The sequence below is a fragment of the Lonchura striata genome, chromosome 7, assembly GCF_050655825.1.
Source record: "Lonchura striata isolate lonStrDom1 chromosome 7, ASM5065582v1, whole genome shotgun sequence".
Classification (NCBI taxonomy): Eukaryota; Metazoa; Chordata; class Aves; order Passeriformes; family Estrildidae; genus Lonchura; species Lonchura striata.
In genome coordinates this window covers 37,173,675-37,197,981 of record NC_140709.1, presented here as the reverse complement: position 1 = coordinate 37,197,981, position 24,307 = coordinate 37,173,675, and the positions used below count along the sequence as shown (strand labels likewise).

At 52.0% G+C, this 24,307-nt stretch overlaps 1 protein-coding gene across 1 annotated transcript; it reads right to left on the bottom strand.

The window, feature by feature from the left end:
• Window positions 1-732: 732 nt before the first annotated feature.
• Window positions 733-24,027, bottom strand: COL6A1 (collagen type VI alpha 1 chain). The gene is made up of 35 exons (XM_021547269.3): window positions 23,690-24,027; window positions 22,820-22,949; window positions 21,011-21,211; window positions 20,566-20,725; window positions 20,308-20,430; window positions 20,196-20,216; window positions 19,992-20,012; window positions 19,850-19,894; window positions 19,511-19,564; window positions 18,714-18,758; window positions 18,583-18,609; window positions 18,259-18,285; window positions 18,119-18,163; window positions 17,828-17,881; window positions 17,259-17,321; window positions 16,721-16,783; window positions 16,505-16,558; window positions 16,388-16,423; window positions 16,168-16,230; window positions 14,235-14,297; window positions 10,992-11,054; window positions 10,184-10,246; window positions 10,020-10,070; window positions 9,901-9,936; window positions 9,290-9,352; window positions 8,197-8,262; window positions 7,773-7,808; window positions 7,645-7,681; window positions 6,885-6,893; window positions 5,951-6,084; window positions 4,734-4,843; window positions 4,278-4,461; window positions 3,901-4,075; window positions 3,545-3,574; window positions 733-2,797 (listed from the first exon to the last, which is right to left on the bottom strand). The coding sequence occupies exons 1-35, from the start codon at window positions 23,796-23,798 to the stop codon at window positions 2,187-2,189; spliced, it is 3,072 nt and encodes a 1,023-aa protein (XP_021402944.1). The 5' UTR covers window positions 23,799-24,027; the 3' UTR covers window positions 733-2,186.
• Window positions 24,028-24,307: the final 280 nt, after the last annotated feature.

Below are 24,307 nucleotides of genomic sequence, written 5' to 3'. Positions count from 1 at the left end.
GGGGGGAAATGAACAGAAACAGGAAAGATACCTCCTGCCAGCTACCTTTTTTAGCAAAAAGCAGTAAGCCAGCCCAAAGACAGGGAGATCTTTCCCCAGGTGCCTTTTGCATCCCTCAATTGGATATGGCCCAGGTGGGATGTGAGCAGGAACACACATCGGGGGGTGGGCAGAAATCCCATTTTCCCACCCCTTTTTGCTGGCAGCGGCCCATGCCACATGCTGGGCATCCCTAGCCACAACTGCGTAGCCTAAGGGCTTGTCCCTGTCATGTTCCTCCATGCCTGACTCATGCCAAGGACTGTGGCAAGCCATTAATAGGAACTTCTTGAGCTGTAACAAAACCTGCCTTTCTTAGAGCAATTATGAAGGCATATTTTCCTGCCTTTCTGTGGAGGGGAGAGCAGGAGATCTGACACAAACAGCTGCCACCCGCAGAGCCACCCCTCAGACTTTCCAGCTGTGAGTGAGGTGTCCCCATGCTCCAGGGAGCCCAACAAGCATCTGCACAGAGATGGAGGCAGCATGGCTAAGAGGAGGACATGAGACAATGTCCTGTTGAATGTCCCCACTGCCTGGGGAACAAGTCTCTTTACAGGAATCCACAGTGAAAAGCTGTAACAAGCCCCGGGACACAGAGGTGTGGGGCCCTCAAGGACCTTTTAGAGATCTCTTAGGATGTAAAATCAAGATCTGGGAGGGAGAAAATCAAGTCAGACAAACACCCAAAGAGACTGTCAAAAACAATTTATTTGACAAATTTCCAAAGTGGACAATTTTAGTAAAACACAGGCATAAAATAAAACTAACTGGATACAAGGTAAAGAGTTTGGGGTGCCGATACCTGGCAGTCGCTGTTGGTTTCTCCGAAGTGCATGAATTCATAGCAAGAGCACCAGTAGAAGCTCTGAAATAAAATCTCGCCCAGCCAAACCCCATTTTCACTGTGGTCCCAGAAACAACTGTGTAAGTAAGCACCACAGCCCACATCACCCACATAAGTGATAGCACCTTTGTCAATATATCTTAGAGTGTGAGTCAAAGACCCTGGGAGATGATGGTAGCCTTTCACTTGACTTCTCTAGGCTGAGGATGAGGCCTTAATTAAATATATAGTGCAGTTAGTGGGTTTCCCTAGGGCCCAGGTGCCTAACTCCTAGGTGGTCCTGTAGAAACAGTACTCCAAGAGACATCGCTGGGAATAGGTCAGCTTGGCTCTTTTAAAATTAAAAAAAAATTAAAAATTAAAAAAAAATCCCACCAACTGGGCTCAGAGAGATTTTCCAGAATGGAGCTTGAACCATAAAGCAAGTTATCAGGTTATTCATGAGGTTCCTGGTTTCACTGTAGGACCGTGAGATCAGTAAGTGAAGGAGCGCAGTTATGTAGCTTCTTTTAAGGGTTTCTGCCCCTCCCCAAAGGCTGCTGCCCATTTTTTCTTTGGTTGGTGTCCAGCCTTTCTGTCCTGAATGGGAGCATCAGTTTGAGGGATGCTCAACCACCCACCTCTACCCCAGCCTTGGGAAGTGATTGTCCCATCCCCTGGCTCTGGAGGCCAGAGATGCTTGCACACAGCTTGGGTAGTGCAGTCCAGCCCTCTCTTCTCCCCAGTCATGGGAGATACAAACCAAACTCGCCAGATGTGACAACGATCCCCTCTCAAAGCTTGCTGAAGTGTGAATATTTCACTTGAAGCACAGCAATAGGATAGGATCATGATGAGCTGGGCAAGTGCGCAACTGATGTGCAAAAGAGAGAAGGAAATGAAAAATGAAAAAAAAGGTACCTAAAAAGAGCATAATCAACCTTAAGAGACCAGGCTAGATCTTAGTGGTACAAAAGCCCTCATCTTGATTTTTGTCAAAAACACAGTGAGATGAGGTTGGTATTTGTGTTCTGATGGCCTATTGCTAGGTGTGCTTGTGTTTTCCTGTTATGGGGAGGGAGGGCAGTCATGGACAGTGAGGGAATTTGAGACTAACAGAGTAGAGACACAGATGATCAAGCAGAGAGAGAAGGGAGGGGACTATATACAGCCAGGCTGTGTCACTATGGTTGTCTGCATAGATGTAAATTCCTCAGGTTGGTCAAGAATACTGTTAACATTTTTTTTTTTTGCTTTGTTCATTTTCCTTTTTAGGTGAGACAGAAGCAGCTATGGCCTTGGCAGAAACCCACCCAGATACTCAGTCAACAGCTATCTTCCTGGACACAGTTTGGTAGAAGACACCACGCAGCAGAGAGGTGTAGTCAGGCACACGGATAAGGTGCCGCTCCCCGTAAGCCACATCATAATCTGCGCTCTTCCCTGTGACCAGGACACGGATGTTGGGCTCATTGGCTTGGCTTCCCACTGCCAGCACGTAGATCTCAATGCCTGCCTTCTGTGCGTCCTGCACAGCCCTCTCAATGGCCCTGGCAGTGATCCCTTGGGAGTGTCCATCAGAAAACACCAGCACCCTCTTCTTGGCTGTGGCGCGGGCAGAGCGCCGGTACAGCTCTGTGATGAACTGCAGAGCAGAGTTCACGTCCGTGGCATCATTCATGAACTCCATGTTGTCAATGGCCTTGGCAATGACTGTGTAGTTGTACTGGAACTGAGCTTCCACTTTCTGCTGGTTCCGGCCGCTGTACTGCACCACTGAGATGCGCACAGATTCGTCGGTGGGCTTGCTGGCCTCTAGGAACCGCCCTGACAGCTGCTTCACGAACTTCTTGGTGGTCTCAAAGTTCTTGCTCCCCACACTGGTGGAGCTGTCCACCAGCAGTGTGATGTCCGCTGGCCCGGTGAAGGTGACTGCAAGGGGAAAGGTCCACGGGTTGTTACACTTTGGCACTTCCATGGAAAACCGATGAAGTTACTGTCTCACAAGCTTCCTGCCTTGTCAGACTCAGGAAATTTCCACTCATGCTAGCTTTCTTTCCCCTGCCCCAATGCTGTCCTATACTTGTCCTTTCACCCGTTCATTCCTTATTTTATTTGGTTTAGGATAGGTTGTAGATGTTTATTTGGCTGAGATAATCTAGTGGCTTGTTTAAACACAGTGACTCTCCTTGTGTATCTGGGGAACCACTTCATCCTCCTCACTTCCCTTCTTCCCATGGAAATGCTGAGGACTGATTATGCTTCTGAATTGGAGGTGTACTCCATTAAAACCCTCCCTGTTCTTACTTTTCAAGCACCTTTCTCTAATATCCCTGCCACTGAACTGATTTTGCTCATGCTTCCACCACTAGATAGTGGAAGCAGGTAATGAGGTCAGTTGCTAAAACCTGGCAGGGTCGTGATCTTTCACAGCCTCCTCTCTAGGTTTCAGATGCCAGAGAAACAACCAGCTATGCTTTTCCCCAGCTGCTTTGGGCTGGTGTGTGTGTGAGAGAGACCCTTGAGAGTGTCTGACAGATCTTGCTCACCTCTCCAGACCAGGAGCATCCCCATTGCAAGAGGTGCCCAAGCCATGCATCCCCACAAACAAAAGCTCCCACTTCTCCCATCACACCACCCACAGTCTCTCACAGCATGGCACGAGGAGTCAATACTTACTTGGACAGGTGTAGTCAGGACATTTTTTCTCTGTTAAGAATATAAGAAATATTAATGTCACCAGCTGGCCCAGGAAAACCACTTGTCCCATAGAGCCACAGAAGTGACGGACATTCACCTGCAGAAGGTGAAACTACCCACCTTTGCCACCTGTGCAAAGGCTATAAACATGCATGAAAAAATGGTGTGGACAGACAGGTCCAGCAGCAGGTGAGGATGGGGACCTGGCCACGAAGTATTCTGAGACATGAGATACCCCTGTCCCTGCTTAAGAGCACGACTTGGGGGACACAAGGGAGGCATCCTGCATCCCTCGCCAACTTTCCCATTGCCTCTAGCCACCGCCTTTCATCCACCTTGGCAGATGTACGAGGTGATGTTCTGCAGGAAGGTGTCGTCCAGGAGCTCGGCATAGTTGTCCCTTTGAATGGACAGTCCCGGCCTGGTTGGTCTGCTTAAACAAGCAATGTCATTCAGGTGATCTGGATTTGGAGGGTTTCGGAAAATGTCACCGATCCCAAGGGAAACCACCTGCGGGGAAGTTCGAGTCCATCACTGGATGCATTCATCATCCAATGCATCCATAGCTGTGTTATGTCTGCCAATTTGCGAAAGTGCTTCTAGTGACACCTGTGTCTCCTGCCCTAGCCTTGTGTAGCAAGGACATGGAGACACCCAGGGAGCCTGCACTGTGCCGCACAGCTGCCGCAGGGCAGGTCCCCCGTGCCCTTACCGGGGTGACGTCGCACAGGGAGTTGAGCGGGGTGGGGTCCCGCAGGGTGTCGGAGCGCCCGTCTGTGATGACGATGGCCACGCGCTTGTCGGACGTGAACCTCCGCAGCAGGTTGTCCTTGGTGAACTGCAGGGCCTCCCCAGTGTAGGTGCCCCCAGCGATCCACTGCAGGTTCTTGACTGCCCTGAAGGGACAGACACCAGTGAGCCTGCCAGCCCTGCCCGTGGGTACTGGAGGAGCAAGAACAAGGCTTGTGACCAAGCGGACATCCCTGCATGGGGATTTGGGTGGGAAACTGGCAAGCTCCTTCATTTAGCCTTAGCACCACTTACGATGCCACCAGCCACCACCTTCTACTAAAGGACATCTAGATCACTGCAGCTGCAGGAGCTGCTGTCCTGGATATGGAGGATGGGGGGTGTGTAGGCTCCCCTGGGCCATACCCCACAGACTCACTGCTTGAGCGCTCCAATGTTGTCAATGTTGGCATCCCCCATGGCCACCAGCTCCTGCGTGTTGTCATGGCTGTACTGCACAACGCCCACACGGGACTCCCCAGCGTCAAACTGTGGGACAGAACAGAAACCAGTTAGGGGCAGATACTTCAGGGGAACCAGAGATTCAGAATCCTGTTGATGGTTTCTCCTGAATGCCTTCATGGCAGGTTCTGATGTTTCTCTCCTGCCTTATTCTGGGCAGGCAGAGCCCCACCAGGAGTGGATGCACATTGGGACCAATTTGGTGAGACAGTAAGTGAAAAGGAGACCCAAACCTAGATCTCACAGCTCACTAGTCTCAACAGCAGCCACTGGGCTCTCAGGCACATGGTAGAATTCTTGGGATTGTCCTGTGTGCAGAGTCAGGAGCTGCACTCAATCCTTGGATCCCTTCCAGCTCAGGGGATTCTATGGTTCTATGAGAATATATGTTTTCAAGACTCCTGGTGTTCTTCTAACATGGTGGTTTTGCTACCCAGCTCTACCTTTTCTGCTTATTACTGGCTCTCTGCCATCCAAAAAGCCCCATGTATGCCCACTACGCTAGTTTTCAACAGCAGATTATGCACTTTAAGTGTGTCTGGTTATACCTTCAGGAAAGTCTGGATTCCCAACAGCCCTTCAAATCACAGATAAATAAATATATAAATAAAATAAATAATAGATAAATAAAACATACAGCAAGTTACCAGAGAGGAGCTAGGAAGGAGAACAAGCATTTGTGTTCCTTTTCAGACTAAAAGACTCACTATGGGGACAGTAGTGCTGGGTTTGGGCTGAAAGAGTAATTTTTAGTAGAGTGCTTAACTAGTGACCTAAATCCAAGCGTGGAAGCTGGACATCAGAAACTTCCAACACACTCCAGACAACCAAAATGTTCATCAAAACAAGGAGACACTGAGACACTGATAAAGCTGATTGAATGCACGATGCACCATCTGCTCTGGGACATGGAGGAAACAGAATCTCTGCTTAAAAAAAGTGAAATGTCTATTTTGGGACAATGATCTGCTGTCTAATCTCCATCACTTTATGAATTTGGGATGATCCACCACCAGCTTGAAGCCAAGCCTGGTGGAGGCCTTTTGGAGCAGGGTCATCTCCCCATTTTCCTGCTTGCAGTGAAAAATAAGCGAGTGCACACAAAGATTTCACAGCACTCAGTGGAAATCTCACCTTGACCCGCTCATCCTTGCTCAGGCGGTCAATGACTTTGATGATGAAGTCCTTGGCAATCTGGAAGTTCTGCAGGCCGATGCTCTCCGAGCTGTCCAACACAAACAGGAGGTCGACAGGACCACAGGTGCACTCTGGAGCAAGGCACAGGAGCGGAGGGACATGTTTGCAGGGAAGCATTTCTAAAGGAAGTAGCTGATGCCTGCTGCAGCCCTGCCCAGCTGGGTGCCTATGCCCCAAAGCACGGTGTGAAACAATGCAGGAAAATAGCTGCAGAGGAGACTTGAGAGCCAGTTTACAAATTTTTCCATGTGCATTTGCTCCCTAATGAGACATGTGGCATTTTCAGGCTGTGAGTATCCTTTAAACCACCCAGTAATTACTCCATAACCTTCCTCATAAGCCTTTTCATTTCTTCCATTCACCCAGCCCAGCAGGACAGAGGTGGCACTGGTGGGCTGGAGGAGGCTGACTCAGTTTGCTCCCCTCTTTCTCATAGCTGAAGAACATAATGTGCTCTTCAAGCTTTTGGGCTGCAAACCCAACTTATCAGGGCAGCATCAAGAAATAAAGCCCAGCACATTCCTCTGCTGACCAGCACAAGATTTGGAAGGAAGAGGACAGAGCTACATCCACAGTGTACCCAGAACAGACATCCCAACTGTAAAATGGGTGGACAAAATCCACCCTGCTGGCACACAGCATCTTGACAACCATTTTCCAGTTGCAGAACTCAGCCACATCAGCCTCTAATCCGTGTAGCACTCTCAGAGATTGCTTCCTGCCCTCCCTTGCCTGGCTCATGCCTGGTTCTCTCTCACAGGCTCTCACTACATCTCCATAGCAGAAGGCAAGGAGCAGGGAATGGGAGGGGTGCAAGGAAGGAGAAGGACCAGCAAATGTTTGCAGAGCAACTTTGCCAAGTAACACTCACCGCAGCAAGCTAGAGGAAAAGGGAGAGAAAGAGACAACATTAAAATGCTTGACAAAAGGGTTTTTCACACCCTAATGCAGACTGCAAGTTTGTGTCTCTGCAAACCCACAGACACCTGGCCTGGACAATCCAAGCTCATGGAGGTTTCTCACCCATTTGAAATACCCAGATTCTTTCCTATTTCAGATTATGATGCCCTGACCTGGAGCACCACACACACACAGAGCTCTGTGTCTGCACATGCTGGTGCATTCTTATTTAAACAAAACGAAAAGCTAAGTAAATCGCCAGAGTATAGTGCTCAAAGTCAGTTCCCCAAGTACCCTGTGTCCTTCCAGCACTTCAATACTGGCCATGAGCCAGAAGTCCTCTGTAGGACATATATGCTGCTTCTCCCCATGGCAGGACACCCCAAACCAGCACCCCCGCCTTCCCAGGGGTGAATATTAGAACATGACATTTAGAAAAAAAAAACATTGCAAAATGGCCACTCAAGGATTTTACACAACTTTGCTCATGTTTTCCCTGTATAGAACCACAGACAAACTAGTCTATGCCACACACAGGTGAGACACAGTTGTATGAACTACTCTACAGATGGAATTGGAGGTCCGTGGATCAAGAGGACTTAATTGTGGCTCATGAAAGGGGAGAGATGCCCATGGATGGCATTCTGCTGCCTGGGGACAGGGAAAAGTCAGCTGCCTCTTGCTTAGCAAGGCGCTGAGCAGGGTGGGAGGAGAGGTATAGGGATACTCACAACACATCTTCATGATGATGTCCAAGATTTCACATTCCTGAAAATAGAGGAAAAGAAATGTTTGATTAACAGCAAAAGCAATGCACAGAGCAGGCCAGCAAGCAGCACCTCAATCCTGTCCCACTCACATCTGGTCCTGGAGGCCCCATGGGTCCTGGTGGTCCCTGTCAAACAGAAGCACAGAGGAGTTACAGGAGCAGTCAGTCCTATCTGTGGCGTACTCTAATGATACCTTGCTAAACAATGCAGAGTTGTGAAAAACCTCTTGGCTTCCCAGTTGCTGGCCCCTGAACGGGGCTTGGAGAAGGAATATCTGCTTGTTTGCAGGATTCCCGGCTGCTGCACGGAGGTGGAAGGAGGATATTCGCTTCCACATGTGCCATGTACACCCAGGTGGGAAGGCAGTGAGCACACACAATGTGTGCATGGCTTGGTGTTGCTCCCAGATCACCCAGAACATGAAGGGATGGAGGGATGGATGGAGAGATGGAGGGATGGAGGGATGGTGGAATGCATGCCACCGGGGTCAACCCTGCCAGAGTCCTTACTTACTGGGGGACCTTCACGTCCCCTGTGGCCCTTTGCTCCTTTGATGCCACTGGGTCCAGGGGTCAGGTTCTGGAATGAAAACAAAACCAAAACTCATAACTCTGTGTGTGTCAGGGGGTAGCACTATTGCTGGCCAGGGGTCTATGCACAAATCACAGATGGGATGGGACTGTTGTGGAATGTGTCTTGAGCTGTTTATTTTCCAGCATCAGTCTCATTACACGGTTATGACAATGGGAAGATGCCAGCAGCTCACATCCCAGGCAGCAGACAATGCACTCAGTGTTTCAACTCACTTTCAAATCTTTTGGACCAATCACACAAAGGAAAAGCATATTGACAATGGGTTTATCCAACCACGATTAGCACATGTACCTTTGGCTAAAACAATGCCTGCTTATTTCAAATACAATACATACTTGTAAATCTTAAAATACAACACACATAGCTCCATTATTAAGCTTAGAACTTCCTAATATCTCGCTAGATATACGTCTCTGTAGCTTAGGGACTTATTCTAGCCAAGCATTAATACACAGACCATTGTTTTATTTGTCCTTACTTTCTACTTCTTTTATAACTTTTTTGCTGATAAATCTTATGGCTACTGCTTAGCTCTAATCACAGTTCTGCTGTGTCTGAGGCCTGACTTTTGCAGCTTTCCCAAAACCCTCTGATTTTATGGATTCCTACATATCACCTTTCCCTCCAGATGTCTGATGAGCCCTGCTTCACCACTAAAGTATTATCTGAGGTTGCTGTACCAAATTAAATGAGGTCTTGGAAGGGACACTGGGAAATCTCCCTCCATGGGGCAGTGATAAAGCTCAGATCACCAGTGCCATCATCATCAGTGCCACCTGGAAGCATACAAAGCCTTACAGAGGTGATGCCCACCTCAGCTTAATAAATGTGGAGGTTTACCAGCTGTCGGACACAAAATGAACACCTGGAGGGAGCTCCCATTGCTATCCATCAGTCACTGCTCAAAGGCAAAAGATTGAAGATTTACAAAGTCTGATGGGCTCTGGCTCATCATTGCCCAAGGCTCCTGCACTGTGCTCAGAGGAAAAGAGGATACAGCATGGTTACTCACATCATCGCCAGGGTCGCCAGCTTCCCCTTCATCACCTTTAGGTCCGACATAGCCTTTTGTTCCCTGAAAAACAGTATGGATGTGGCTGCTGGGTGACTAGCTGTTGCTAGCATGGTGAAGTTGGTGCTGGCATGTGGTGACCCCTGGCTTGGGACAGGGGTAGAGAGCAGCACATAGCCCTCCAGCACCAGATTTCAGTGCTCTTGATGACAAGAACTTCTTTGGTGCCTTTCACTGCTGCACAATCATGGAATCGTTTAGGTTGGAAAAAACCTCTAAGACTGAATTCAACCACTGACCCAACACTAAATCAATCCCTTGGCATAGCATTACCCAGCTCCCCTGGGTGACACTCCCAACCCCAAACTCTGGCTCTGGAACTGCTTCAGAGAGCACCCAGTGCAAGCTGCTGCCCTTGGGTGTTACAGCCACAGCAGCATGCTTCCACTGGAAGCATCCACTGCAGGGAGAGGTGAGCAGAGGTTTTGAGGATTTTGGAGATGCAGGTTGCTTCAGGGAGCCCATTCCAACATGAAGTTGATGGATATGTTCCAAGTGCCAAACCACCACCAAGGGTAAATCCTGTGTGGCTGAGGAAGCAGCACACTTACGTTAATACCAGGGTCGCCTCTGTCTCCTGGCTGCCCCTGAGGATGGAGAAAAGGAAGTGTGTTATGCTGGACAAGTAGACATAATGGTATTACAGTTTCAAGGCAGCACAAAAACTTACTGGGGCACCTGTGAATCCAGTTGTGCCATTCCCAGGAGGACCATCCTCCCCCTGGAAAGGAAGGCAAGCACAGATGAGATAAAGAAATGCAGACCCCTCAAGTAGCATGGCAGCAGGATGCTGATGTTCTTGGACGATGTTATCTCCCCAGCAGAACCACTCACCCTTTCTCCCATCAGCCCAGGGTCCCCAGGCAGCCCAGGTGCTCCAGGCAATCCCTTTGGGCCCTGAAAGGGGCAGAAGAAATCAAGCATTGCACAATACCATCTGAGCTGAGAAGACAATGACTTCTGAGGCAACTAGCTACCAACACAAGCCTACTGTGGAGGTGTTTTGCTTATACAAGAGCAACCTGAAGATTTAGACAAAATGTCAGAAGTTCTTTACTCAGAGACTGGGGAGGCCCAGAAGGTTGCCCAGAAAGGCTGTGGCTGTTCCATTCCTGGAGGTGTTCCAGGTCAGGTTGGATGGGGCTTGAAGCAACCTGGGATAGTGGAAGGTGTCCCTGCCCATGGCAGGGGTAGGAACAGGATGAACTTTAAGGTCTCTCCCAACCCAAACTAGGATTCAAACTAGGATCAAATGTTCTAGTATTTCTATGAAAGCCAACGGCTGTGCTTGGCTTCCATTTGCTCCCCTTCCTGGGGATCAAACCTTCTGGCAGATTCAGGGGGTTGTCCCCAGACAGCATCTTCCCCAGCTCCTGTGATGGGAAGCTCTGTGGTTTGTGGTGTAGCTATAACCTCTCCAAGAAATGACCTGTGGGTGGTAGGGGAAAAGGCAGCTGTGGTCTTAAGGACCCATGGAAACACCTGGATGTGTCTGCCAGGAAGCCAGTACTGGAGCCTGTACCAATAGGTCCAATAGCGCTCCAGTATCCATGGGATTTGGGGAAAGCCCTAATGGGCAGCACCTGCTGCTCATCCCTACATCCCCTCCCTGCAGAAGAAGCAATGATGAAGCAGCACTGACCTCACTGCCGGGGGGGCCATCATCTCCCCTGTAGCCTTTGGGTCCTGAGGGTCCGGGCTCACCCTAGGGAAACACAGAAAGTTCTCTCAAAGGTGCTTTTTCTTGCTGCCGCTCCTGCCCTGAAGGGCTGGCTCCTTTGTTTTGTGATTTGATGGGCAGAGGTGCCCATTGCCAAGTTAGCTCCACCTTGGACAGCCCCAGAATGGACCTATAGAGGAGGGTGAATACTGATAGGGAGGTTCTTCAGGAGCCGTGCCTGGCTTGTCCTTTTCCTCCTTCCTCCCTTAAGGCCATTTTCTCTGTGAAACCACATGGGAGGTAGATCCCTGCTGAGAATGAACCAAACTCAAAAGCTTTCTTGGCTAAGGTGTGACACGGCAGGTATGGGCCACACATCATGTGCTTTTAGTGGCAGCTGAGGCCCCCAAAACCACCCCTCTCCTTCAGGGCTCACCCTAGTAACAAAGTACCTGGTGGGAAGAGGACTAGGGAGGATGGGCTGATGCTTTCCAGCATCAAGCACAGCTGCGTGGCACAGTGGCACCTCATCAACCATGACACAGGTGTCCCTGAAGGATGGTCCTTGGTGCAAGCACATCACCTGAAGGTGACACAAACTTTCATGTACCATATAGCTTGGACAAGTCTGGGTCACAGCCAGGGTGGCTCTGGGGAGTTTCTGTTCTCAAGAGGCTGCAGAGCCCTGGCAGTATGTGCTAGAACAGACCAAAACTGTCATGCTGCCACATACCACCTGGGCAGTGGCTGCTTGCTCCACCAGCTGCAGGATTGGCCAGAGACACCATGAGACAGGAGAAGAGGCAGGAGGAGGGTTCTTTTCTCTGAGAGCTCCACAGATGCCAAAGGGAACCCCTCCACCTTCTGCTCAGTGCCCACAGCCCTTTGCAGGGTTTGCTTTCCAGGAGGTGGGGTATGATGGTGGACAGTGAGTGGGTAGTGAAGCTCTGGCATCACATCAAATATTCAGGCAGCATTTTGTGTGGAGCTGAGTGTGCAGCCAGTCCCCAAGCATTGGAGAGGACAGAGGGATGCAGAGACCTGGTGCTGAACATCCATAGATGCCATACACACCTTTCTTCCAAGGAAAGGTATCCTCGTGGGTGCAGAAAACTTAAAATAGCCCAGTGCAGACCACTGAACTGCTTCAAGGCATGTGACGTTATTTCTGCACAAAAGCCCAGAAGAGAGAAATCTTGGAAGGAAGGACAGGAACTTGCGATCCTTCACACCAGCCAAGGCTGGAGCCACAGCACCCTTGGCTCACACTGGCCACTCTCATCCTCACTGCAGCCATACAGCGTGAATCCCTCATGGCCTTGGAGGAGTTTATGATGGATGACGCAGGATTTTGGGTGAGTAAATCTTGTCCACTACTTCTCTGGGTGCAACAAGGACCCAACAGAACGCATGGCCATCATGGAATAGAGAAGGGCCACCAAACCCGTCCCATGAGGCTCAGGGAAAGAGTGTGCTGGCCTTTAGCTTCTCTCAGATACAAACTCTCTTGCATCTCTTTCAGGATGAAAGAGAGCCACAGGTTAGCAGGAGCACTTCCCCCTTGCCAAGAGAAACACACTCCAAGATCCAGAGCTTGCAGATAAAATATACTTGTGTTTGCCAAGGTCCCACTCTTACCCAAACCTAATTACACATTTCTTTTTAGTTTGGCCAAACACAAGCATTCTTTCTCAGCTCATGGAAAAATCATCCTCACTTTTCAACTGCTTTTCAAATCTCTCTGTAGTGGTGGGAACACTGGGGCAGCCTCTGGCCTGGGGAGGCACTGAGCTACTTTTGTAATGCTTCCCTCTCTGATAGGGGTTGACTCAAGTTCAGTGGTGGCGAAGGAAAACTAGTGGTCTGCAGGAGAGACCATTTTTTCTCCTCTTCCTCCACAACAGGAAAGGCTGTCTGGAAGCAGGATCTGTCCCAGCCTGGCTCCCCACCACACTTGCATCAATTTTTTGTCTTCTACGTGGTCTTTCTCCTGCCTTGAACCTGGAAGGTGCTTCTACCACACAGAGAGCAGCTCCAGCCCCAGTCTCTTTTGCTGGCACCAGCCTGCAGCACTGATCAGTGGACCATTACATACACACATCTGAAGAGTTGTTTTCCCACCAGGGCCACATCCCAAAAGGACACCTGAGCAAGCTGGATACTGCCAGACTCTCTGCACAGTGAAGGTCTGACATGGGGGTCAGCCATGCTGGAGACAACATGAATGCAACAGCCCCTCCTTCATGTCCTGCACTCCGGATCCAAGGTCTCTCCAACACTCGGCCAAGCAGAAGGGAGTTTAAAAGCTGTCTCACATTTGTCTGCATGCTGGCCTCCATGCTTCACCTCTTGTGGGAGTCCTGCTCTGCCAGTGTGGGAGTGTTTATCTTAATACATTCCTCTATCTTGGGATCTATCAAAACTCTGAAGGTGTGGGTAGAAGGGGAGTTGTCCTACAGAGCCCAGTCCACGGATGATGTCAAAGTGTGCTTGCTCAGGTGCAAAGATCCTGTTGGCCATTGCAATCAGTGCCATGACCATGAAGGACTGACCCAGCAACACCTCCAGACCTCGAGTTATCAGCAGGGAAGAAGGAGCCTTCAAGTGTGCAGGGGACAGAAGCCTTCCTCAGGCTGGAGGTGGCCCACCCTGCTCTCTAGCAAGCCTGTGCAGTCTGAGATCTATTCCTTGAGGCTCACTAGGCACAGGCAGAGCCCAGAGCAGGAGGATCACACCTTGCAGTCAGCAGACTTGAGGAACACTGGCTTTGGGAGAGGCTGTCTCTGTAGGATGCCAAGGGTGTCAGGGACACCCCTGGGGACATGTCAGGATAGCCTCACTGACACAAGATGTCTGACTGACACCCCGACTGAATTAAGCAGTTTCTGGCCCCAGGCATGAACATTTTGTGTGTGGCTGCAGCTTGCACTTGCCAGTTTCCAGTTCTGTCAGATGTGTTGACATCTGTTTCCATGGGATTGGGAAATGGTGTGCAGGTTGTTCTGCCCACAGCCCAGCAGCCAAGTTTGCATTTTTTTTGTCCCTGTTCATATCCTTGGTTCTCATAGAAATCCCTGATCTTCTTCACCAGCTTTGCTTCCTGGTCTGGAAGATGCTGAGAAGTTGCCCCAAGATGCTATGGCATCAGTTAAATCTTCCATCCCCCTCTCCCTGACATCCCAGCCACTTCCATCTGAGATCCAGAAGGTTAAACCAAGCTCTTACCTGGTCACCAGGTGGACCGAGGGGTCCTTCCCGCCCTTGGTCACCAGGTGGTCCGGGTTCTCCCTGAAAACATACACAGAAGAGCAGGTGTGGGTGCAAAGGGAGCAGGGGTGCACCACCCACAGTCAGATGGAAATGCAGTCATTCAAACAAGCAAGGATTTGAAGCTGATTCAGGAATTGAGTAGGGAGCTGCCAGAGATGGAGGAAGATAAAGATAGACTAGTGTGGCCACACTGAATCCAAGAAGAGAGCCCTAAGAGGAAGGCCTTGTGAAACTTGCATCTAGGGGACATTTTTCTGCCCATTTTGTGCCAAAAAAGCAAAAGTGTGGAGAGATTGATCTTCTGCAGATACACTGAGCTGGCCCTGGACCCAAACTAGCCACACTGGACCCATGGCTGGTCTTCTAGAGCAGCTCATAGCCTGGGCAGTCTGCATAGAGAGGAGCACCACTTCCAAGATAGCTGCATCCTTCCTCTTCCTCCAGCCTACCATCCCTATGGAGCTAAGGGGATTTCCATGGGAACAAGCTACAGATGAAGAGACACCCTCACTTCTGACTGCTGATGTTCTCCCCTCTCCTTTGCTAACACTCAGAAGCCTGAGCCAGGGCTGTTTGCAGAGAACTGACTGGCCAGTAGGGTGCAGAAAACCTGAGTCTCAGTGGTTTGCCACCCCAACAATTCCAGTAGAAGGAAATACCCCATGGACATGGCTCAGTTCCCTTTCACTGAATAGCCTTCCACAAATCCAGCAGAGCTGCATCCCAACAGGGGCAATGTGACTGCCAAACCTAGGCTGTCTCTGCAGCACCTTCCCCATCCAGACCCGTGGCCAGCAACGAGCAAGCTGGGGAGGGAGAGGAGAGGGGAATTTGAGGGAAGCGGTTGAGAGGTTGGTGACCTAAAGCTGTTGTTTGCAACCTAGAAGCATCCAGACACATAAGCCAAACAGCAAATATAAAACCCAACTTCCAAATGGCCCTGAGACGTTTTTGGCAAGGTTACACAGCCTCGTGCTTGGACTCAAAGCTGGAAGGAAGCAGCCCATCATCTGCTGAACAATTTAACTGCAGGACACTGGCGTGCCTTCATCTCCCGCACATCTGCCCCGCACACCCCATGCAGCAGCGCTGACGCTCCCCAAGCTGCAAGCAGGAAGGGGGAGGCTGCCAGAAGCCCCCTGCCAGAGCTGCCCCCTCCCCAGGGCAGACCTTTGCCCCGCTCCGAGCTGGTGCTGCGTCCTGGCTGTCTTTGCTGCAGGGACAGGAAAGGAGCGGTGCAATGGTGGATGGGATTATGGGATGCTGCTGTGGAATGCCCTGGCTCCCACCACCCCCACCCGGCACAGAGCACCCCCTGCCCCTCCCTGTAATGCGTGGCATGGCTGTAGCTTGCCACATGTTTGTCCTGGCCTGCTGAGGGTTCCTGCCTGTCCCTCCCACGCTCATGCTTCATGACTCACCCCAACAGGCTGGAAACATACTTTCCTAGTGACTCCTACTCAAAAAGGGAGGGAAGAGTGCTCCCCCTTCCATCCATATCCACTCATGCTGCCCTGCTGCTGCTTGTGCCCTCCTGCCCAAGCCAGTGGTAGCTCATGCAGCCCCTGAGCACCCAGTGTAGGACACCTTGACTCTTTCCTCTTTATTCACTAGTTTTCCAGTTGTGAGGGAGGAATTAACAGCTGTTTACTTGCTCTTGGCTTGCTGGGCATGCTCTCCTCTGGATTTTGGCTGTTAGATGATTACCTGCCAGCATAAAGGGGCAACAGCAGATCCCTCCCAAACTGGCAGGGCAAGGCACTAAGCTTGCCTGCTAGCCCACAGGCTGTCGGAATTAGCCACCGGACACCTATTCCCAGCCCCTGACTTCCAAGCATCACCCCTCTTTGCAAGCAGATGTGGAAGGCTCCCCTGCGGGTGCAGTTACCGGCTGTCCTCTCAGCCCACGGTCACCTGGCGAGCCCGGGGGTCCTCTCTCGCCATTGCTGCCCTGCAAAGAGAGGGTGGCATCACAAAATCAGGGCCTGCTCCCAAGCAAGGCGATCCCCTCCCTCACTGCTCATCTCTGAGCTGGCTCACTCCTAGGCTTCCTCCTCCTCTTCCAGAGGGTACCAACCCCTGCCCTGAGCAGAGGCTCTCTCACTTACCCGTTCTCCAGGAGGACCATCCTCACCTAGAGAACCCTGTGGAGAAACAAGAGGGGTGGTCAGGGGGTGGGGATGGCCTGCAAGCACACACAGGGGCATCACAGGTAGAAAGCTCACCTCGTCACCAGTCTCTCCTGCTGGTCCAGGCTCACCCTGGTTCCCAGGAGCTCCCTGCAACACACGGGGATGCAAACAAGAAGTCAGACGGTTCTGGATTAAAGCCCTGCACACTTGAAGAGCTTTGGGCAAGCTCTGCTTCAAAGCCCAGGCTGTAGCAGGGGTCCTCTCACACAGAGCAAGAGGATGTTCACACAAGAGTGCTTCTTCACCCACCTTCTCTCCAGGGTTGCCAGGAATCCCCTGTCGGCCAGGCTTCCCGTCATTCCCAGGCTCCCCCTTCACAAGAACACAAGGCACCATCAAGACTGTATCCAGCAGTGGATTTCAGCTCCCACAGCACAGAAGCTGTCAGGAGCCACAGTGCACCCCAAGCCTCTTTCAGGGTTTTGGTGTCTCCCCATCCCAACAGATCCCTCCCTACTGCACTCCCAGTGAAAGCCACCTTTTCATAGCACTCCCCTGATAGCTCAGGGATGCTTTGTGCCAGGCTTGTGGGCACCCTTGAAGCGTGGTCACACTATGGGTGCTGGGGGCCATCCTCTAGTAAAGAGACCAGGTTGGACAGGCCTTGGAGCAACCTGGTCTAGTGGAAGGTCCCACTCCTCATGGCAGGGGGTCGAATGAGGTGGACTTTAAGGTCCCTTCCCATCCAAACCATTCTGATTCTGTGCAAGGAATTTCCACCTATCCCTCCTGCAGGAGAGGGGTCCCAGCATCCCTCCTCTGTGTGAAGCTGGGCCGAGCAACTCACTTTTGCTCCCTTGGGTCCAAAAGCACCAGGATCTCCCTTCGGTCCAGGGGGGCCTTGAGCTCCCTGATGAAATTAAAAGCAGCGTCACTGGAACCTGAACTGGTGACACCATCTGCAGGAAACTGGGCATGGACTGAGCATCCCAGCAGCCTGGTGGGTGGCTCCCGGTTGCAATGGACAGGAGGGACATGGCCAGAAGGGACTCCTCCACTGTGGAGCTGTGCAAGCAATGCAGCACCCACATTGCTGAAACACTTCTGAAGCTCAGAGGAAAATGGCAGAAAAGGTGGTTTTGGTCTGCTGGATTACAGTGACACTGGTGCCACCACCAATATGTCATCCCGGGAGCATGGAAAAAGCAGGGAAATTGAGAAAATGCAATGTCAGGCAGCCCAAGGGCAACTGAGGACACCTTGCAGGCAAGGATGAGGCAGACTGCCCCAGGGTCAGCCCTGAGCTGCCATACCTGGGATATAAGCATCACACATTTCCAAGCAATTCCCTATTTCCACACACCATCATGGAAGAAGTGTTCACTTGCATGCCAGGGGCACCCACAGAGTACTTACATCGAATCCAGGTGAACCTTTGCAGCCAGGTAATCCAGGGTATCCAGCTTCACCCTATCAGGCAGCCAAATCAGGGGTCCCCAATGAGTGACACTCATAGGAAGACCCCATCCATCATCCTAGACTCCTTGAAGGGACATTCCAGCCCCCTCCCTCGCTGGCAGATGGATGACCCTGCAGGGAGGGAACTCCACTGCCCCACAGGCTTCATCCCCAGACCCCACAATGGTTTTGGATGGGCAAAAGCCAGAGTGCTCAGGCCGAGCAAAGTGTCCCGGAGCAGAGATTTACCTTCATGCCATCAATGCCATCGATTCCACGCCTGCCTTTCTCACCCTGCAACAGAGTACCAGGACCATGAAGTGATTCCCAAATTCCCAATGCCTCCCAAATGTCAAACAGAGAAAAATGGTGCAAAAGCAGAGTCTTACCTTGGCTCCTTTGGCTCCTCTTGAGCCCTGCAGAGGGAAGGACAGAGGTGTCATATGTTCATGCAGAGCAGATCCATCCCCCCACCACAGTGCCGTCCCCAAACCAGCTCAGTCTGAGAATGCAGGCATTTACCACTGCTCTGCGCACCACTGGATCCCACTGGATCCTGCTGCATCCCTGCTCCTGGCTCAGGCAGTGCCAGCAGGAGGGGTGGATGTGGCAACATACAGCAGACCCCAACACCACACTGCTGCAGGGCCAGAGCAGGATAACCACTCATGGGGAACATAGGGATCTCTCCCAAACATCCCTGCTGTCCTCACCTTTTCTCCTCGGCTTCCCTTGTCACCCTAGAGAGGTAAGGAGAAAGGAAAATGGGAGAATGAGAACAGTTGCAGCACAAAGCCTGTGGCCCACCTCTGAACCACCTCTGTGAGCCTGCAGCCCCACGTACTTTCATTCCTTGGTAGCCAACAGGTCCCATGTCTCCCGGCCTGCCCTAGGGGACAGAAACATGATGTTACAGAGGTAGATACAGTCACCACCATTGAACAGCATCCCCCCAGACTCTTGATATGGGGCCCAGTTGCCATTCTCTCACACAGGAGCCTCTCCCATAACTCTGCTCCTTGTTTTCCTGGTCTGGGAGCATGGGATGATTGTGGAGGGCCAAGAGGTCCTGCCTTCACCTCCACCATCTCCAGCTCTTCATGGAGGTGAGGGAAACCGGGTGCTTGAGGACACATCATTTGGGAGGAGAGGGAAGGGCAGAAAACCCTTGGGAAGAAAAAAATGCATGGCATGGGGTTTCCAGTTTGGGAGCACACAAGATGGGTAACTGCATGCTTAGGTGTGTGGGAGAAATGTGCCTCCCAAAAATAAGTATGCCTAGTAAAATAAAAGAGGAGGATAAGGGAAATAGTTTCCTCATGCTCTCAGGTTATTTACCAAAGGTTTCCCTGTAACACTGTTGTGCTTGTTGTGTCAGAGGACACAGGAGGGAGCCCAGAGTCCACCCCTGGGCTGGCACACATGAGTCAGAGACATGTCCTGCAGGAGGGATGGCTATTTTTGGGTGAGGAACAAGGAAGCCTTGTAGCAAGAGGGGGAGCCACCCCACTTCACAGCATGCATGACTGCACACCCCGTGGAAACAGAGTGATGCTGGTGAGGATGTGTCTGAGAAGTCTGGCCAGAAGCAGCCAAAAAACAGTCCCTGTGCAGAGTCACCATGGCTGGTCCTTCACTTACTGGGTCTCCAGCCTCTCCTTTCTGACCGGGAAGACCTGGCTTGCCTCGTTCTCCCTGCAGTACAGGAGAGAAACACAGTTAGTTTATCATCCCCAGGAACAGAACGATGACCTGTTGAAAGAAGAGCAGGGAGCATGGGAGCAGAAATGCTCCATGGATACAGGAAGCAGATGGTGTGGGCCATATGGGAGCATGGTGTATGTCCATGCCTTGCAGGTGACCTTGGGGGCCTTTTCCAACCTTCTTGGTTCTATGATAATGATTCCAGGCCTCTGAGCATCCTCAGTGATCCCATCCCACTGTCCCAGTCCCACAGCACAGCCACAACCAGTCCCTCACCTCATGGCCAGGGTCACCAGGAGGTCCAGGGGGCCCTCGGGGAGGCTGCAGGAGAGAGGTGTAGGTTAGACCAGCCTGAGGCACAGCCTGGGACCACTGGGATAAGAGGGAAGGGCACAGAGCTCTCAAAAGGCTGACTCACCTGGCACTCGAAGGAGCAGCACTGCAGAGGGGGAAGGAGGAAATAGCATTAGAGGAGGTGGCAGCAGCAGGGTCAGCCTGCACCCTGTTTGGGGAGGGCTTCCCAGGCTGACAGGGGTTGCCTGCAGGGCAGGGCTGTGCCACCAAGCCCCTCTAGCCATGGGTCACCCACAGGGGACAGGGTCAGTCGCAGGGGAATGCTCACCGATTGCTCCGTGTTAAGTTTCTGCAAGAAAAGAAAGCAAAGAGAAGGGGGTTAAGAGGGACAGGGGGGCCTGGGGAGGGGGCGGGCTGGGGAAGGGATGGGCAGTGCTCACAATCATGTCGATAATGGTGTTGATGGTCTCCTCCACATCGATCTCCCGGGTGGGCTTCAGGCTGGTGGCAGTGAAATTGCGGCGGTAAGCGTGATCTGTGGCAATAATGTTCAGCCGCTGGTCCTGGAGGTGGGGAGGGCAAAGTGAGACCTGTGGGCACCTGTGCAGGCTCTGAGTGTCCCTCCTTTGTCACACTAGGGGTCCCGCGGTCCCACTGGTGATCCCCGGCCGGGAGCATCCCTGCTGTGTGGTCCCTACCAAGTGGTTGGGAGAGATGGCAACAGAGAACACTTTGATCCCCAGGAGTTTGGCTTCATTGGCAGCATCATCCAGGCCTCCACAGGGCTCCTTGTAACCTTCCAAGGGATGTCCATCAGTCACGACAATTAGGTATTTATTCTCCTTGTGATGGGAACCACTGGAAGGGTTTAAACACAGGATTTAACGTTGAAAGGATTTAGTTGGAGAGGAGTGCTTTGGACACCTGGGGACACTCACCCCAGACAGTGCCCCGGCCTGTGGTCAGGGTGTGCCTCATCTCAGCGAGGCCGGAGCAACTTGCCACCCCTGTCCCCACGCTGTGATCTCTTTTCCCAGCCTGGGGACAGCTCTGCACAATGCACGGGGATGTCCCAGCACAGAAGCTCCCACCCTCCACCACCAGCCCCACCCCGCTGTGCCTGCTGCAGCCTCGCTGCCTGACCCGATGAGCAGCTCCTCGATGCCGCGCTTTATGGCGCAGTCGGTGTAGGTGCCCTTCCCGATGTAGTTGACAGATGACACCCGGTTCTTCAGCTCGCTCTGCCCGCTGGGCATTGGCGTGAGGCTCTTAATGAGCACCACCTCGTCGCTGTAGTGCAGCGCTCCCGCGTTCCACACCAGATTGCGGTCGCAGCGGTAGTACCTGCACGGATGCACCAGGACACAGAGTTCGCTTCACTTATGCCAGCACAGAAAATGCAAATCCTCTGCATAACGGGGATTTGCCAGGGTTTCCCACTCTTCTGCAAAGCTGAGCCACGCTTCCCATGCAAAGCACACCGTGGGACCCCAGGGTAGCTTCTCCTGTGGGTGGAAGGGCAAAGCGATGCAGTGGGTGGGCATGTGCAGGGATCAAACAGCTTGGCAAGACAGGCTTCTGGAAGAAGTGTCAGGGGCTGGAGCTGGCCAAGAGGGGCTGAGCCAGACAGCCAGGTGTGTGTGTGTGTGTGCAAGGCAGGTAACCACTGAAACACGTCTCAGAGAGGTTTTCCACTGCCAGATGGTTAAAATCAGAGGGGGATGCCTCCCTTGGAAGGATGCTCTGACTTGGGGAAGGATGAGTGTGCATGTTTTGCAGCCCTGTCCTGTGCACTGACACATCCAGCACCTGTGATTCCCTGGGGCAGAAGCACCACCTGTGCTTTGGCCATTGCCCCGAAAAAGGTCTTTTCGGGATATGGGGACCAATCCCAAAGGGATGTGATTTCTTTTTAAGTAAGCAGGGGCCAGTCCCAAAGGAGTGGTGTTGCACATCTCTCTGCCCAGCAGGGGCTGTCCCAAAGTCACCTGACCCTTGTCCACTGCTGTTCCCTCCATCCCACTGCAGTACTGAGCCCAGAGCCTTGCACAGGGGAAAGTGATGCTGCACTGATGGAGGCCTGACAGGTTGTTCCCAAGCACAAAGCTCCTGGTCACTCAAAGCCTTGTGGGACAACTCTTCTGCCTGGGCAATGGACAGGTGAACTGCTAACTCCCTCCTAACCCTCCTGAGATAGGGTATTGCCCTTCCAGCACTGGGACATCCCCACAGTGCCCCTCTGGGCACCAGCACACATCTCCTGCTGCCCTGAGGAGCTCAGCAAGACCCATGTGCCTCCAGCACTTGTGGTATTCCTGTGCATCCATGGATCTCCTGCCTACTGTCAAGCCCAGAAGGACCCCCTCTGAGATCCAGGAGCTTTGGTGCTCCTGGGCATCCCTGGGCATTCCCTTGGGAAAGCCAGGGTCTGACCTGGGTTGGTGGCTGCAGAGGTGGGTGGGAGGAGGAAGATAAAGAGCTGGGGAATGGGATGGGTAAGGGGTGCACCAGTGGCAAAGGAGGGTGTGCACTGCAGCTCACCCTGTGAGCGCTGAGTTTAACTCCAGAAGTGTCCTGCTGCTACCCATGCACCCGGGTGGTTCTGGGCCTGAGCACAGGGACCAACATCGCTTCGGCACTGCACAAGAACCACACAGCCACCCGGAGGTGGTGGGGTTGGGCTGCCACGTCAGCCACTTCAGCAATTCCTGTCTTTCCTGAGAGTGGGTGCAAGCAGCCCTGCTAAAGCCACGCTGCTACTGTCAGCAGAGACAGAGATAAAAACTGAGCAGCTGAGGACTGGGAGAGGGGGGAGAGGCTCCCATCCCCCTCCCCAGCATCCCTGCTTTCCTTCTTTCCTTCTGTGGACAGACGCACAGGGGGATCTCGGCATCCCACCTGGCTGCAGGTTCCATCCCCAAAGCAATGCGGATAAACCCCCGGGGGATGTACCTCTGGGTGAGCTTATCAATGAACTGGTTGGTGAAATCTTTCACTTGGGTAACCAGGTCCCCAAAGGGCTTCACCCTCAGGGCAACGCTCTCTGAGGTGTCCAGGACGAAGAACAGGTCCACAGGGCAGTCTGGGAAGAAGTGGAGAGGAAGGAATTGGCCGGCAGTCCTGCTGCATCACCTCCCCACCTCAGGCTTCCCGCACTGCCCACCCCATTTCCCTCCTAGCAGGCTCCAGGGATCAGGGCTAGGGGGAATGTTTTCACATCCTAACCCCCTTGGCATCAAGAGTAAGCAAGATCATTTTTTCAGAAAACACAATTTCGTGGCGTTTAACATGTTCCTATACTTTCTCCTCCTTTCTCATTGTTTCCATTCAAAGGATATCTTTGCAAGACCTGTACTGCTTATTATACCAAATAACATGCAGCTGCCGGAACCACTCAAAAAAATGAAACCATTTTAACAATCAGTGCAATAAGAAAGTAAAAATTTTCTGACACGTCCTGCCAAAAATACAATTTGAAGAAAGAGCAATAACATAAACTTTCCTTAAGAGCCAGCATCCAGTCCAAAACAGTTCAGAAAGCTGGACTGGTATACACTGTTATCCCCCTCTCCTGCATCCCACTGCTACGGGTAACTCCTGACCAGACAGAACCAAGGAAAAAGAGCCAAAAAACATTAAAGTGGGTACTTCCTACAGATCCTCTCTAATCCTACACTGGTCTCCTCAGCAAGCCCAAACGTACCAAACAACAAATCTGCCGTGTGTCTGCAGCAGAGGCATCTGTCCCGGAGGGAAACAGCAACCAGGCTTCTCTGCTGATTCCGGGAAGGAAAACCACCCTGGAAAGCATTCCAGGCTTACCTTCTGCACTTGAGACTTGGGTGATGGTTTCTGGGCGCTGAGCACATGAGCCCCCCCACAGGAAGCTGGCTGGGAGCAGCAGAGTGAGCAGAAAGTCTCGCAGTCTCATGTTTCTCGGTTCAGATTACCATCGAGCTGGATCCAAGGAAATAAGCAGGGAAGAAAAACCCAGCAGCTGAGCACGGCCACGGTCCGGAGGCAGGAGTTGCTGAAGATTTTTTTTTTTTTACTGCTTTCCCCTTCGTTTCTGTGGGAGGAAGAGAAGGCAGGAGGGTAAGGGTGAGGAGGAGACTTCTCCAGCCTGAGGACAGAGGGAGGGATCAGGAGGTGTCAGCTGTGAGTCAAAGTTAGGAAGCGTTTCTCCTTACCCTTTTTATGCATGTCACTGTACCTGCAATGGCAGCCCAGCCACTGATGCCTGGGACCTCCAGAAACCTTTCAGGGACCCCTGGAGAAGGCAGTGCCCAGTGCTGGGGCTCAGCCTACTTGCTGGGGCAGGGGGGCTTGGGACATCTGCCAGCACTTTCCTCCCAGCTCCTGGACCAAGAAAGATGCGCCAGGGGGACAGGCGTTCCCATCACATCCCAACCTGAGGACATCTGGTCTGGGTTTTGCCAG